Here is a 12,354-nt window from a genome sequence, read left to right as displayed (position 1 = left end):
TCGAAATTTCATCGACCACCATCGAAATCAGCTGATGCCAGGAAAAATCAAAACAAAGGAAATTTTACTCATAAAACTCTTGTGAAAACTTTTGAAATACATTTAAAATGAGTCTAGGCTTAGTGAAATTAAAGTTTAGTATAAAATACATGTGAATAATGTGAATTACATTGATTTGAACAACTGAAAATATTTCCCGCCTTGAACATTTTACTTACACCAGATGGTGCTGTCCTCAGGGAGTTATCTAATCGAAAAAAATGAAAGTGTCATATCACTTCTCCATTGCTTCTTTGAAAATCGATTAAAAGAGCAATGGCCCAGTCTGTTCAATGCTAATAGGTCATGAGTCGGTATATTACCCGTTAATTGATGTATCTTCCTTAAAAACTTTTCAAAGGAACACTTTGTTTAAACAAACATAGCTATGACCGGAACAATCGCCATTTTGAATTTTTGACGATCAAAGGATAATCACTTTTGAGGGTTAATTTTTTAACCGATTTGATAGAATTTAGATTTTTTGCAAAGGTTTTGAAATTTATTATCCCGCTATATCAGTCATAATTGGTCAAGTAATCGTAATTGAATTAGTCTTCACGATTATCCCTTTTTATTTGTTCGTAAACATGTTACTAATGCCAAAAGCATTCTAACTAAGCACACTTCTCAATCAATTTTCTAATTCGGAATTCATTTATGATTGCGAATTGTTTTAATAAGTCGTAAACCAGTGTGTACACCTACAAATCATGCGAAAAGATAATTCACGGATAGCTCTAATTCCTGCTCGAATATTTTGCCATCTCTTCTTTTAATAAAACATTTATATAAACAAAAAATTATAAAAATATTAATTTTATTGAAAGTAACAGTTATAAAACTTGTTACAAAAATTGAAAGTTTCTCGATTTTTCTTTAGTCAATGATTATGGTAAGTTTTACAAATGACTTTAAATAATTTCTTAAGAATTGGTCATCAGTATTTTAATCACTTCTTACTAAATTATTATCGGTTAATTATAATTGCAGATGCAATTAAAATTAGTCAAATCTCAAGGCCTCTACATATTAAAAGCAATTTTCGTCAAAAATTTTCTTTTTGACAGAATTTTGACGTTTCTGACCACAGTGTAGAGGCCAAACGGTGAGAGATATCGACAACATTCTCTAGGACTGCAGTTTTTCCTTTTCACCTCCCCCTCCGGCCCCTTCAAAACTTTTTTTTGTTTATTTCGAAAACGGCTCATACGATTTCTTTCATTTTCGAATATGTTTTGAAGAAAGTGAAAGTGAATTCTTGGAGACCTATGTTTGGAAAACATTTCGATATCAAAGGCTAACCACTTGAGAGGGCTTATCTTTCAACCGATTTGCTTAAGATTGTATTTTTTTTTTTGAAAGATCTTGAAATTTTTAACCCGGCTGCATTAGACTTAATCAGTCATGAGTCGGTATCGTCGGTATAGTACTACAGTCGAGTTCCTCAAATTTGAACTCCTCAAATTTGAACGACGGTTGCATTCAAAAAATAAAATATGAGGTTATGTAAAGGAAATTTTGCATGGAATCTGAATTAGAACTACTTTTCTCTGGTGTTTCCCCAATAAAAATTGTCGTATTATATTAACCCACCCGGCAAATTCTACAGAATTCTGCAGAAATTCGTCAGATTTGAAAAGGTAACTGCCGAAAATTCTGCAGAATTTTGTTCTGAAGGTGGATCCGATCGTTGTATGAAAATTCTGCAGAATTTTCTGCAGAATTTCTACAGAAAATTTTATGAATTTTCGGCACTTTCCTCAAGATGTCGTTCTGTCAAAATGGACTTGGAATATTTTCTCTGAAATTATTTATCAACTTGGTAGAATTTATAATCACGGTTTTCATGATATATTTTATATAAATACTGCGAGGGTATGCTGTCTATAGAGAATGATTAAATAGCAGTATTGAACATACTCCCGACCGAAAATTCTGCATTTTTTGATAAATTGCACAAGAATTTTCTTGAGAACCCAAAAAAATTTTGCGATGTGATTTTCAGTTGAGGCCTTTAAAATTATTTATTATTATTACAAACGATTAAAACAAGTAGATGAAAGTTCCATCTAAACACTGATGTGCAAATTATTTTGTACGGTCCAATGTTTATGGTGAAAACGAGGCGTACAAAGGTGTAAAAATTTTGTACGTAGCTGAGCAAACCGGATCAGTTTTGTAAAAATCGACACTAAATTTTAATTCTCCTCTAGAGGAAAATAAAAGGGTTTCCAGGGATTTTGTGAAGTAGAATTATAAACCTAATAAGAGATTTTAAACCTTAAATCTTGGACATCATTTTCCGTACAAAACTGCACAAGTTTTGAAATATCATGATTTGGATCAAAAATTAGCACAGACTATGTTGATTTAGGGGAAACGGGGCACCACCAAACACAGGTTAGCACCAAACACTAATTTTTATTTCTAATTTTTATTTCGACCATTTCTTCAGTGGACAAGCATCCCTATAATGCCTATAAATTTCTATGAGTCTTGTTTTTTGAAGTCGAATATCTGATTAAAAAATTGCAGTGTTTGGTGCTACCCCGTGTTTGGTGGTGCCCCAGTTTCCCTTAGATGATGAACAAGTAGTAACGACAATTGCTGATCCAAGCGTCAATATCCAAAACAACCCAACTAGCACTAAGTGTTCTCTAGTAACTTCTAGAACATTCTTCTCAAATGTTCGTTTGTGGATTATATAAAACTCAATTGTGGTTTAATCAGTCTTTATTTCCTTATATAATTTTTTCTCGTGGAAATGTAAATAAAACATAATGAAAATTCAATCTGGTAAATATTTTTATAATACAATTTTCATTGGAATAAAATTTTCCAAAAAGCGTAACAGCTTTTTCAAAGTTGAATCGCTTTATACTTGATATTTTATCATACCAATTTTTATTCAACACAAAAATTTATTAATGACTCCGACATACCTTTTAGATCAGGAAAATTTCATGAAATCAAAATTCACATCCCTTTCTTTATCAATGTTCTTTCGCATTTCAAATTCAGTTGAGCTAAATTTAATTTGTTGTGATTTTTAAATGAAGAAGAAGAGTGCGAAAGAGTGAGATAGACATATGCAATAGGTTTGAGATAGAAAGAGATGCGAATTTAGACTCCACGAAATTTTCCTGATCTAAAAGGTGTGCCGGAGCCATTATCATTTAAATTCACTAACTACCAAGAATCTTGGAATGGCACAGCCAATTAAAAAAAACCTAAGTAGCAAATAAAATCCTATAACTGAATTGATGGTTTTGGAGTTGTCTGGGTTTGTCTGCAGTGGCACAAATGTCCCTGGCACGTCTTTCCTGGACTCGAATCAACGGAACACTTCTTCATCTTAACTCTGCGATTCTGGAACCAAATCTTCACTTGTTTTTCAGATAGCTTTAGAGCATTTGCTATCTGAATCCTTCTCAGGCGAGTTAGGTAAATATCTGATGCAAATTCCCGCTCTAGCTCCAGCAATTGAGAACTACTGAAGGCTGTGCGAGCTCTCTTTACAGAGGTCTCTTCATCGCTGGATTTATCCTTTGGGGTAGGTGGTGATCTGGATACATAGGTAGGCGTATAGGGAGCCGGGCTCCAAGCACTGGGTACAGTTTCTCTAGTCAATGGATGCCTTAGTGTTCCAAGGCTCAAGAGATAATTCTCAATAGTGTAATCCGTATAATTGGGTAATCTTGTATATAGTCCTGGGGAGGTTCTTTTGGTATCCTCCAGTGGAGTTGGTGACTCTTTGTCACTGCGCAATATTGATTCGACAAAAAAGGATCGCGACATTTTTTAACACAGAACTTCCCGCCACTTTGCTAAAAGTCCAACAGTGCACTAAGAGGATTGTGGATGTGACTCTTGATTTTATAACACACTCACTTGGTCCTCAAATTTACCTGGTGTAGGACTTTAGGAAAAAGAATACTAAGCACATAATAGATATTCCCAAGCAAAAGAGCTTCTGTTGCCAATTGCCTCGATATATAATATCATACACTTAAGAGGGTATTTTGTATACGCAAAATGTACTTTTTCAGGGGCTATTATGTCACCTTTTCTCCTAACTGAATGCACCCAAAGGTACAGAAGAGACAGATTGAGAAGGTATATAACAAAAAAAACACACAGAAGAGTCATTATTGAATTTATGTCTTTTCAATTGACAAATATAACTTTAACTTGCATAAAAAAAAAAATCATATTATCGTTAAATTGTGAGGCCAATTTTACGCTAAATAAATTCTCTCCCTCTTTTTTTCTATTTTTTTCTTTTTTTATATTTTTGTGCTTCATCAATTGTTGTGTAGTTCCATTCACCACGAGAGTTTCATTCACCCAACCTTGCCATTGATCAGAGAAATTCTGTTTTTGATGTGATCCTCTTTTCACAATTATTAACAATTATTTACATGAGTGGCGGCTTGTCTCATGTGTACCATTTTTCATCCCTCCTGCCTGACAAATTACCCTCCAGAGAGTACCATTCAAGCGATCAATGTGAGGTATGTGATCAACGTCTTCAATGCTTCTCGAGTGCCTGTCGAAGGTAAATTTGTCAAAGAGCATGATGTAGAGAGGACGAAAAATTCTATTCATCATACAAGTATCAATAGCCATATCATTGTCACGGTCCTTGTGCGAAAAAAATTAGATACTTATGTGCAGAGATTCTTTTGCGGTATGATCAAAATTCATGACGATGCTACTTGAAAATCTTTGCATACACATTTTTACAAACCAATAACTCTTTTAAACCAACATTTAAAATAATTTAATGCAATAATCACAAAGACGTATAGTACCTTCCAATTCCAAGGGGATATTTTTTGTCCTTCACTTAGAGCAACTTTCATATTCATCGTTTGTATAAATCGTTCAAAATCCTCCTGTGATAGTATATCTCGAATGCAATCATAAATTGGAAGAAAAAGCCCGCAACGATAATCCAATGAATCTTGTCGGAATCTGAGACAAGCTTCCAGATAACCCTCACTGGCTCTCGGAGAATTCTCAGTATAACCATTTTCAGTTAAGAAGTGAAAAAGAACTTGTGACTTGAAAAAGTAAAATTGGTATTTATTTTAAAAAGACAATTCTAACTAATATTTAAACTTAATATATGAAAAAGCTCCTTCACACACGTAACTTTTTTTGTGTAAATATTCTTTTCTCGCGTATTTATTATTTTTGAATGAAATATATACAGTGAGAGAAATCCGAAAAAGTTAAAATAACATTCCGGAAATGTTTAATTTATCCTGCAGTATTGATCCGAAATCGGTGTAAATATTACGCTTTTTAGGTGTATTGGGGGTTAAAGTTACCCTTTTTCATGTTATTTCTACCCTTAAAAGGTGTAAAATTAACATAAAAAATGTTGATATATTTTTACACCTTGTTAAAGTTATGAACAAAAAAAATAATCGCACCCCAGTTTATTTCTCAGTGTAGAGATATCCACTAAAAAAATCGGATACATGCTCTTTGAAATAATAAATGATATAATTATACAATAGGGTAAAGTGATACAAGTTGGACATAGTGTTACAAGTTGGACAATTCGCCGGTACAAGTTGGACATGACTTTTTTCTTTATAAATACAGTACAAAAATTGTTTTTAAGCACAAGGAACCAAATTATAAAACTAAAGCATTAAAAATATACAAATAAAAATGAAGTACTAAATTTATCAAGACAAAAAGTCCTGTCCAAATTGTACCATTGTCCAACTTGTACCATTTTACCCTAATTAAATATCCACGCAAATACTTAATTTTGTGTACCGTGGTGATTTCTTCAGACTTACAAGTCTAATGTGCTAGAAAGACCTACAGCTTAAGCCGAGAGCCGGCGTAATGTAATTATAATCAAAATAATGATTAGACTCATATCTATCAGTTTCCCACTAAGCCGTTATTCGGCTTAAACCGTAAAGCGATATACAGGCTAGAGGTTTACCCCAGTTCCCGAAGACCTCAAAATCCTAAATAGCGAGCATTTTTTACTGCTTGTCGTGAGCCTAAAAGGTCATTTATCTTTGATAATCCAATCCTAAGTTAAATTTTTCAAAAAAATCGTTATTGATAAGAAATTAGAGCAGTTGAGTCATATGGCTAACCCTTAGGTCTCAAGCCCGTCTGTCTAGGATTCAGGCTGATCCTCGAAAATATTTAGCCTGTAAAATTTGGCAATAATGGATTAAATAAATTGTAGACCTGACCCTACGGATAGTACGTTCAAACTTGTACTTGACGGAGTTGCCGCAAGACGGCAATCCACGGTAGACGATGACTGACGGACGATGACAGAACGATATTGGACATAAACAAGGAAGGACGTGATATTGAAATAAAGAGTGTCTCAAAGTACAAGAGTGAAAGATTGAGTGTTGAGTGCCATGGAGAAGTCTACAAAGTAAAGGAAATTAATGCAAAGAACCTCTAATAAATGTTCCTAAGCCTAAAATGTATGACAGTTTGAAATAAATTTTTATTGCGAAATTTTGCAAACTAAAAATATTCTCAAGGATCAGCCTAAGTATATTTGGATCCTAAAAGCTTCCGAATAACCCAACTTTAATGCACTAAAAATTCTTAAATTAGAGAGCGTAGTGTGGTATTTAGGTTCAGTAGAAATACAATTTAGGCCACACCCATTTCAGAAATTACAATCAATTTAAAGATTATAATTAAAGAAAGATATCCGACTACATACCGCTAAAACTGATCGATACCACCAATTTAGAGGTCAGTTTCCAACAAAATGTGATATGCGTTTTGGATAACAGGTGTTATAGTTACACTTGTTACGCTTATAAGCTTTGATTCCTAAGTGCTGCCCACACTTAAAGCATAACCTGAGGGACGACTAAGCTCGCTTGTAGCTAAGTCAGTTCCGTACACTATACACTTAGTTTTTCAGAAGGCCAAAGAGGAAATGACCATGAAATAGAATAAAAAGTAAAAATAAAGGGTACAGCTCTTCTTAATGGCATTTCTTTTACATTTTTTGAAATGATTCTAAATTACCTAATTTTTCCCTACTTAAAATCACTTTTATGTCGATATTTTTATAACAAACATTCAATTTGGAATAGTTAATAATACCATATTTTTATAGTATTTTACTTTCTAAAGGTTTTATGTACTGTCTAAGAAAGAAATTAAAGCGTAGCCCCTAACGAACATGCCGGTAGGAAAGGCCTTAAAAGTATACCTGAACGGCATAAAACTGAGAAAGTTTATTTTCCTAATTGAACACAAAGCAATGTCTACATTTTAACCCATTTTTAATTAGGGATTAATTTAAGGAAAATAGAGGTAATAAAGTACTATTCAAGTTTCAAATATCACTTGAAGGAAATAAAAAATAAATTAGTTTTGAAAATATGACGCTTTTAATTTAGAACATTAATATTTACACACAATCTGTCCTAAATTTGATATAATTCTCCTAACTCAATTTAGGGTAAATGTGCCAAATTTCGACCAGCTTTAAATTTCGGCCACTTTGAGTGTAACTTAATATGCAACTTAGTATTCATTAAGTATTGTTCTTGTTTTTATCAATAGTGAATCATTCTCCAAATTTCGAGTGAAATTTCCCGGCTGGATCATGTATTTCGCGTAAAAATAAACATTTTATGAGCATATTTCCAGTGTGGTAGTGTTTACTATTTCGGCCACATTTTGCTTTGCCAAAATTCTTTAATTTTTTTTTCAATTTCAGGATTCTAAGAGACCCATAAAAAGAAAAAAATCATCGCCAGTATGAAAAATATGATGTGGAAAAGGCCTTCAAAGAGTTTGCGGAAATTTGCCCGTAAATTTGGAATGTCAAGGTCAACTCTACAGGTCTTCAGAATCAATTATACGGAAGACCTCAAGGCCCACAGAGGTTTTATAAATTAAGGATGAGTAAGAACCGTTTGAAGCCGAATAACTGTCAAAATAAGTTTGTCCAGGTAGCGTTTTGACCATTATTGACGTACAATTATCACTTGACATTTGTACGGTTTCAAGCAGTTCTTGCTCACCTCTGAAACAAATGTATTAAACTAAATATTAAACTCATTCGGTATGACATTTTGAACTTTCCCATCCGTTGTTTGACACAAAGTGGCCGAAATTCCACTAAAAGTGTCCGGAATATTACACAAAATATGTCTGTGTTATTATTCATTTTTCAATATTTTAGGAATTGATGTAAAGAAAATAAAAATGATAAAGTACTTTTCAAGATTCGAAACTACTAGTAGTACTACTAGAGTATTTCATAGTTAAACCGTTACACTAAGAAAACCAGAAGAAAATCGTGAAAATGGGACTTGTCTCAAGGTTTAAAAAAAAGATGCATTTTTTTACAAACATTAGAAAAAAGTAACTTTAGGTAGTCAGGAAAAATTATTTTCTTTATGGGATACCGGTGTTCCAATCGTCCTTAAAGAGTTAACGAGTATTTCTTGGAATGTTGTATATAGATTATCGTCTTTGCTTTCTCTAAAATTATTCTTAATACATTTTAAAATAATTAAAAATTTAGACATAGCTTTGGGTAATATTTCGGCCACTTTGATTCTCATAGTTCCGTGCCTTTCCGGAATTCTTTCAAAGCCTTTATCACATCGACCCATTCGTCGAAGCGGCATTTTTTACTTTATGTTGTATTGTATAATCTCTCTAAAAAATCATGGAAATTTGAAGAGCAAAAGAAATAGCCGAAATTGCGAGCTGACCGAAATTTGGTACAGTTACCCTAAATGGACGCTTTTGGCTAATCGTGAAAAGTATATTTTTTTATCTTATGTAACAAATTTTACGAAAATTCCTGTAGAAGTATAAGGCAGAGCTTCATAATATATTTAACTAGGGTAAAGTGATGTAAGTTGGACATAGTGATACAAGTTGGACAATTCGCCGGTGCAAGTTGGACATGGCTTTTTTCTTGATAAATAAAGTACAAAATTTGTTTTTCAGCACAAGAAACTAATTTATAAAATTAAAGCATTAAAAATATACAAAAAATGAAGTACTAAATTTATCAAGAAAAAAGCCCCCCTTTACCCTTAAGTGACATTAAATAGCTTCATCACCCTATTCTATTACATATGTTTTGAGACTTTCTTTTAACATATCATACGCTATTAGGTGAGATTCTTAACAATCTCACCTACTATAATCCTAACAAAATTTCATGTCGTCCGATCGACCTCAAATTTGGCCAAAATGTGTTTCGCCACTTCCTGATTCCGAATATATATGTGGCTAAGTTACGTTCCCGGCCGGCCGGCCGGCCGCTCTTTGGAGCTTAATAGCTCCTAAACTAAAAAAGATATCGACTTGCGGTTTTCGGCAAAGGTTATATATCGGGTGAAAATTGCAACTTGGTGCATAGACCCCCCACCCCCCACCCCTCCTTCCGCCATTTTGAAGACCCCCCTTTTTTTTGTTTTCTCAATAGCTCCGCCCCTATGGCATTCAGCGGACTCAAATTTTAGTATGTTATAGCTGGGCCTTAGAGCTTTCCATCAATACCAAACTTAAGGTCCCCCGACCCCCCTGACCCGAGCTATAAGGGTCCAAAAAAAATTTCTTAAAATGGCCATAACTCCGGTTCTAATTGTCAGAATTTAAAAAGTGAGGGCTTTTTGGAAAGCTCTCGTGAAATGCCACTTCCCCTTCTAACATCGCAAGTTCATAAAACCACCGCTAGGAGCGCTTTTTTTAAAAAGAAAATTTTTAAATCTTAAAAGTTAAATAACTCAAAAATTCCATTGTGCATCGGGCTGAAAATTTAGTATGTTGTAGCCGTTGATTATACCTATCAAACAAAAAAAACCTTAAGTCGATCCATAACCCCTGACCCGAGCTATAATGGGTCAAAGTTCGAACATTGACCGGCCTCTATCTCCGGTTCTAATTAACATAGCGACCTAAATTTTACCTTTTTGGTTTCGTCTCGATGAGCACTTTCAGATGGAAGTTCAAAAAGTCACCATAGGTGGCGCTGTGATAGCGTCAAAATTCATCGAAATTCAAAGACATTTTTCTCAAAAACGGCATTGTGCAAGTTAATGAAATTTTAGTATGTTGTAGTCCAGTCTAGGACGTTTCCAAAATGATGCAAATGTGCGCTGTGGTTTCAATAGAACCGGAGATATGAGGGGTCAAAGTTCACAAAATTCAAAAAATCATATCTCCGGTTCTATGTGACCGATTTTGATGAATGAGGGCTTAAACGAAAGATCTCACCAAATGCTACAACTTTCTAGAATATTTGAACTTCGTGGGACCAACACCAGGGGCGCCACAGTCGAAAAACCAATTTCAATATCACATAACCTCAATTATCTCGACTGTCGCTGAACCGATTTTGATGATTACTTCAACATAATTGTAGAGCACATTTGTCTCTACATTTCGTCCATACATCATTTTCCGCTCAGACTACGCTATCACTCCGATTTTGCCGTTTAAGTGTGAAAAAATTGATTTTTCCAATAATAACGCTTTGAAATCACTCAGATGCCAATTTGACTGCCTCTACTCCACCAAGACACTTAAAATAGGGGTTTAAATGGAAAGTCCCGCAAAATACAACAATTCTTTGATATAGTTGAAGTTCAACAAATGACTACTTGGGGCACTCTGGATGAAAAAACGAGTTAAGAAACAAAAAACCTCGCTTATCTTGGCTTCTGAGTAATCGATGAGATCATGTTCTATGGAAGAATTATAGAGAACATTCTGGTCTACATTTCACCCATATAACACTTTTCTGTCAGTTCATCCAAATCCTTGATATTTTGGTTTAAATACAAAACTTGTATAATTTCACGAATTTTATTCAAGATAACTGAATGGCGTCTCTCAACTTCAGCTCTAAATCGAATTTGCATGCACTCCGAGTTAGCTCACGTTAAGAATCTCACCTACATAAGCCGGTTAGGATTATCTGTCCTTTTTGTATGTAAAAAGGTGTTACTGCGAATATAACACATCAGCTGTTGCCGTAGATAGCACGTAATACCGTAATATACATAACACATGTTGCTCGAACCTGACCACTAACTTTAATAAACAAAAACAGCAGAAAAATCACTTTTACACCCTCAAAAATTAATATTTAAATTATTTTGATATTGTTTTACTGATATAGTGTAGTAAGTTTTACACTGTGAGAAATTTCTAATAAATAGTTTGCATATAGAAAGAGCGGAATAAAATATTTACACAAAAAAATTTCGTGCATAGTGCCCAATATTACGGTTATATGTTCATCTCCATGGTGATTGTACACCTCGAAAATGCAATAAAGAAGACAATTTCCTTCTAATTTGAATATATTTCCACAATAAATTTCACGATATGACTGACTTATTGCAAAATTCTTTAAATTTGTACACAGCAGCACAAGCAAACTAACAAGGTTGAAATTCATTCTGATAGTGAAAAATATTTTCTCTAACACCTCCAATTTGCACTGTAGATTTTCTCAGCCTCACTCATGATCGGAAAGATCAGCTGAATAAATACTTAAAGCTTCCAGATACAATCATAATTTTTATCTTACTCTTTTTCTAGAGTGGAATACACGCAAACCAATATGTATTACTATTTGTTGATTATAATTTTAAAAGTCATTCAATAAAAATAAAAGTCGCAAAAATCTTACATTGAAAAATGCATGTGATTGCAGCATTTGTTGCAATGGTTTGTTTTTTCAGTCCAAGTCCAGGAGAAATAAACCATACTAAAAAATGTTTCTGTTGCAATTTATTAGATATGAAATATCTTTTATTTTTTGAACAGAAAAAGAAGAGCATAAAGTTCATGTATGTTGAGTGATTTATCGTTATTTTGGGAGAATCCGCCCCTTTTAAACTATGTCACTGGCTTGTGCTCTCTTGATGCTCTTGGCTTCTGATTGTGCACACAAAATACAATAATAGTTGTAGCCGTTGTAGCAGATGATCAAAACCAATTTCTCAGAAATTAAGGGAATTTAACAATTTAAGATTTCTTGCCCTATGTTCTTTATAACACCTTTCATTTGAGTTTTCTTTCACGAAAAGTGTGGCACAAATTTGTCACCTTTTTGAAATACAATTCAAAAGATATAAATTCCAATACCACATATTTTTTATTCGACCAGTAAAACTTCTATGAAGGGGAGTATAAAAGTAATGAAAAAAGCCTACAGTTAAAACATAGTCAACTTATAGAAAAAGTGATTCTCCTGTGGGCAGTTAAATTTTTTTAAATAAATTGCTATTTCTATCACTCATATGGGCCTCACGT

The 12,354-nt window shown here is 33.7% G+C and overlaps 2 protein-coding genes across 2 annotated transcripts; both read right to left on the bottom strand.

Moving 5' to 3' along the window:
- Nucleotides 1–2,762: 2,762 nt before the first annotated feature.
- Nucleotides 2,763–4,573, bottom strand: LOC129807981 (homeobox protein Hox-C3a-like). Its single transcript, XM_055857610.1, has one exon. It carries the CDS (start codon nt 3,838–3,840, stop codon nt 3,292–3,294), a length of 549 nt encoding a protein of 182 aa, XP_055713585.1. The 5' UTR covers nt 3,841–4,573; the 3' UTR covers nt 2,763–3,291.
- A 211-nt stretch (nt 4,574–4,784) lies between these two features.
- On the bottom strand, nt 4,785–11,543 carry LOC129806702 (uncharacterized). Its single transcript, XM_055855473.1, has 2 exons — nt 11,321–11,543; nt 4,785–5,108 (listed from the first exon to the last, which is right to left on the bottom strand). Exons 1-2 carry the CDS (start codon nt 11,492–11,494, stop codon nt 4,785–4,787), a joined length of 498 nt encoding a protein of 165 aa, XP_055711448.1. The 5' UTR covers nt 11,495–11,543.
- Nucleotides 11,544–12,354: the final 811 nt, after the last annotated feature.

The sequence above is a fragment of the Phlebotomus papatasi genome, chromosome 3 (genome assembly GCF_024763615.1).
Source record: "Phlebotomus papatasi isolate M1 chromosome 3, Ppap_2.1, whole genome shotgun sequence".
Lineage (NCBI taxonomy): Eukaryota > Metazoa > Arthropoda > Insecta > Diptera > Psychodidae > Phlebotomus > Phlebotomus papatasi.
This window is presented reverse-complemented; position numbering and strand designations above follow the sequence as displayed.

Bases quoted from the DNA above. Each gene is read 5' to 3' on its own strand.
- LOC129806702 (XM_055855473.1), bottom strand. From the start codon at position 11,494: ATGAATTTCAACCTTGTTAGTTTGCTTGTGCTGCTGTGTACAAATTTA. The intron at 5,109-11,320 runs GTAATATTGGGC...TACTTTTTCAAG, and splicing joins ATGGAGATGAACATATAACC to TCACAAGTTCTTTTTCACTT.
- LOC129807981 (XM_055857610.1), bottom strand. From the start codon at position 3,840: ATGTCGCGATCCTTTTTTGTCGAATCAATATTGCGCAGTGACAAAGAG.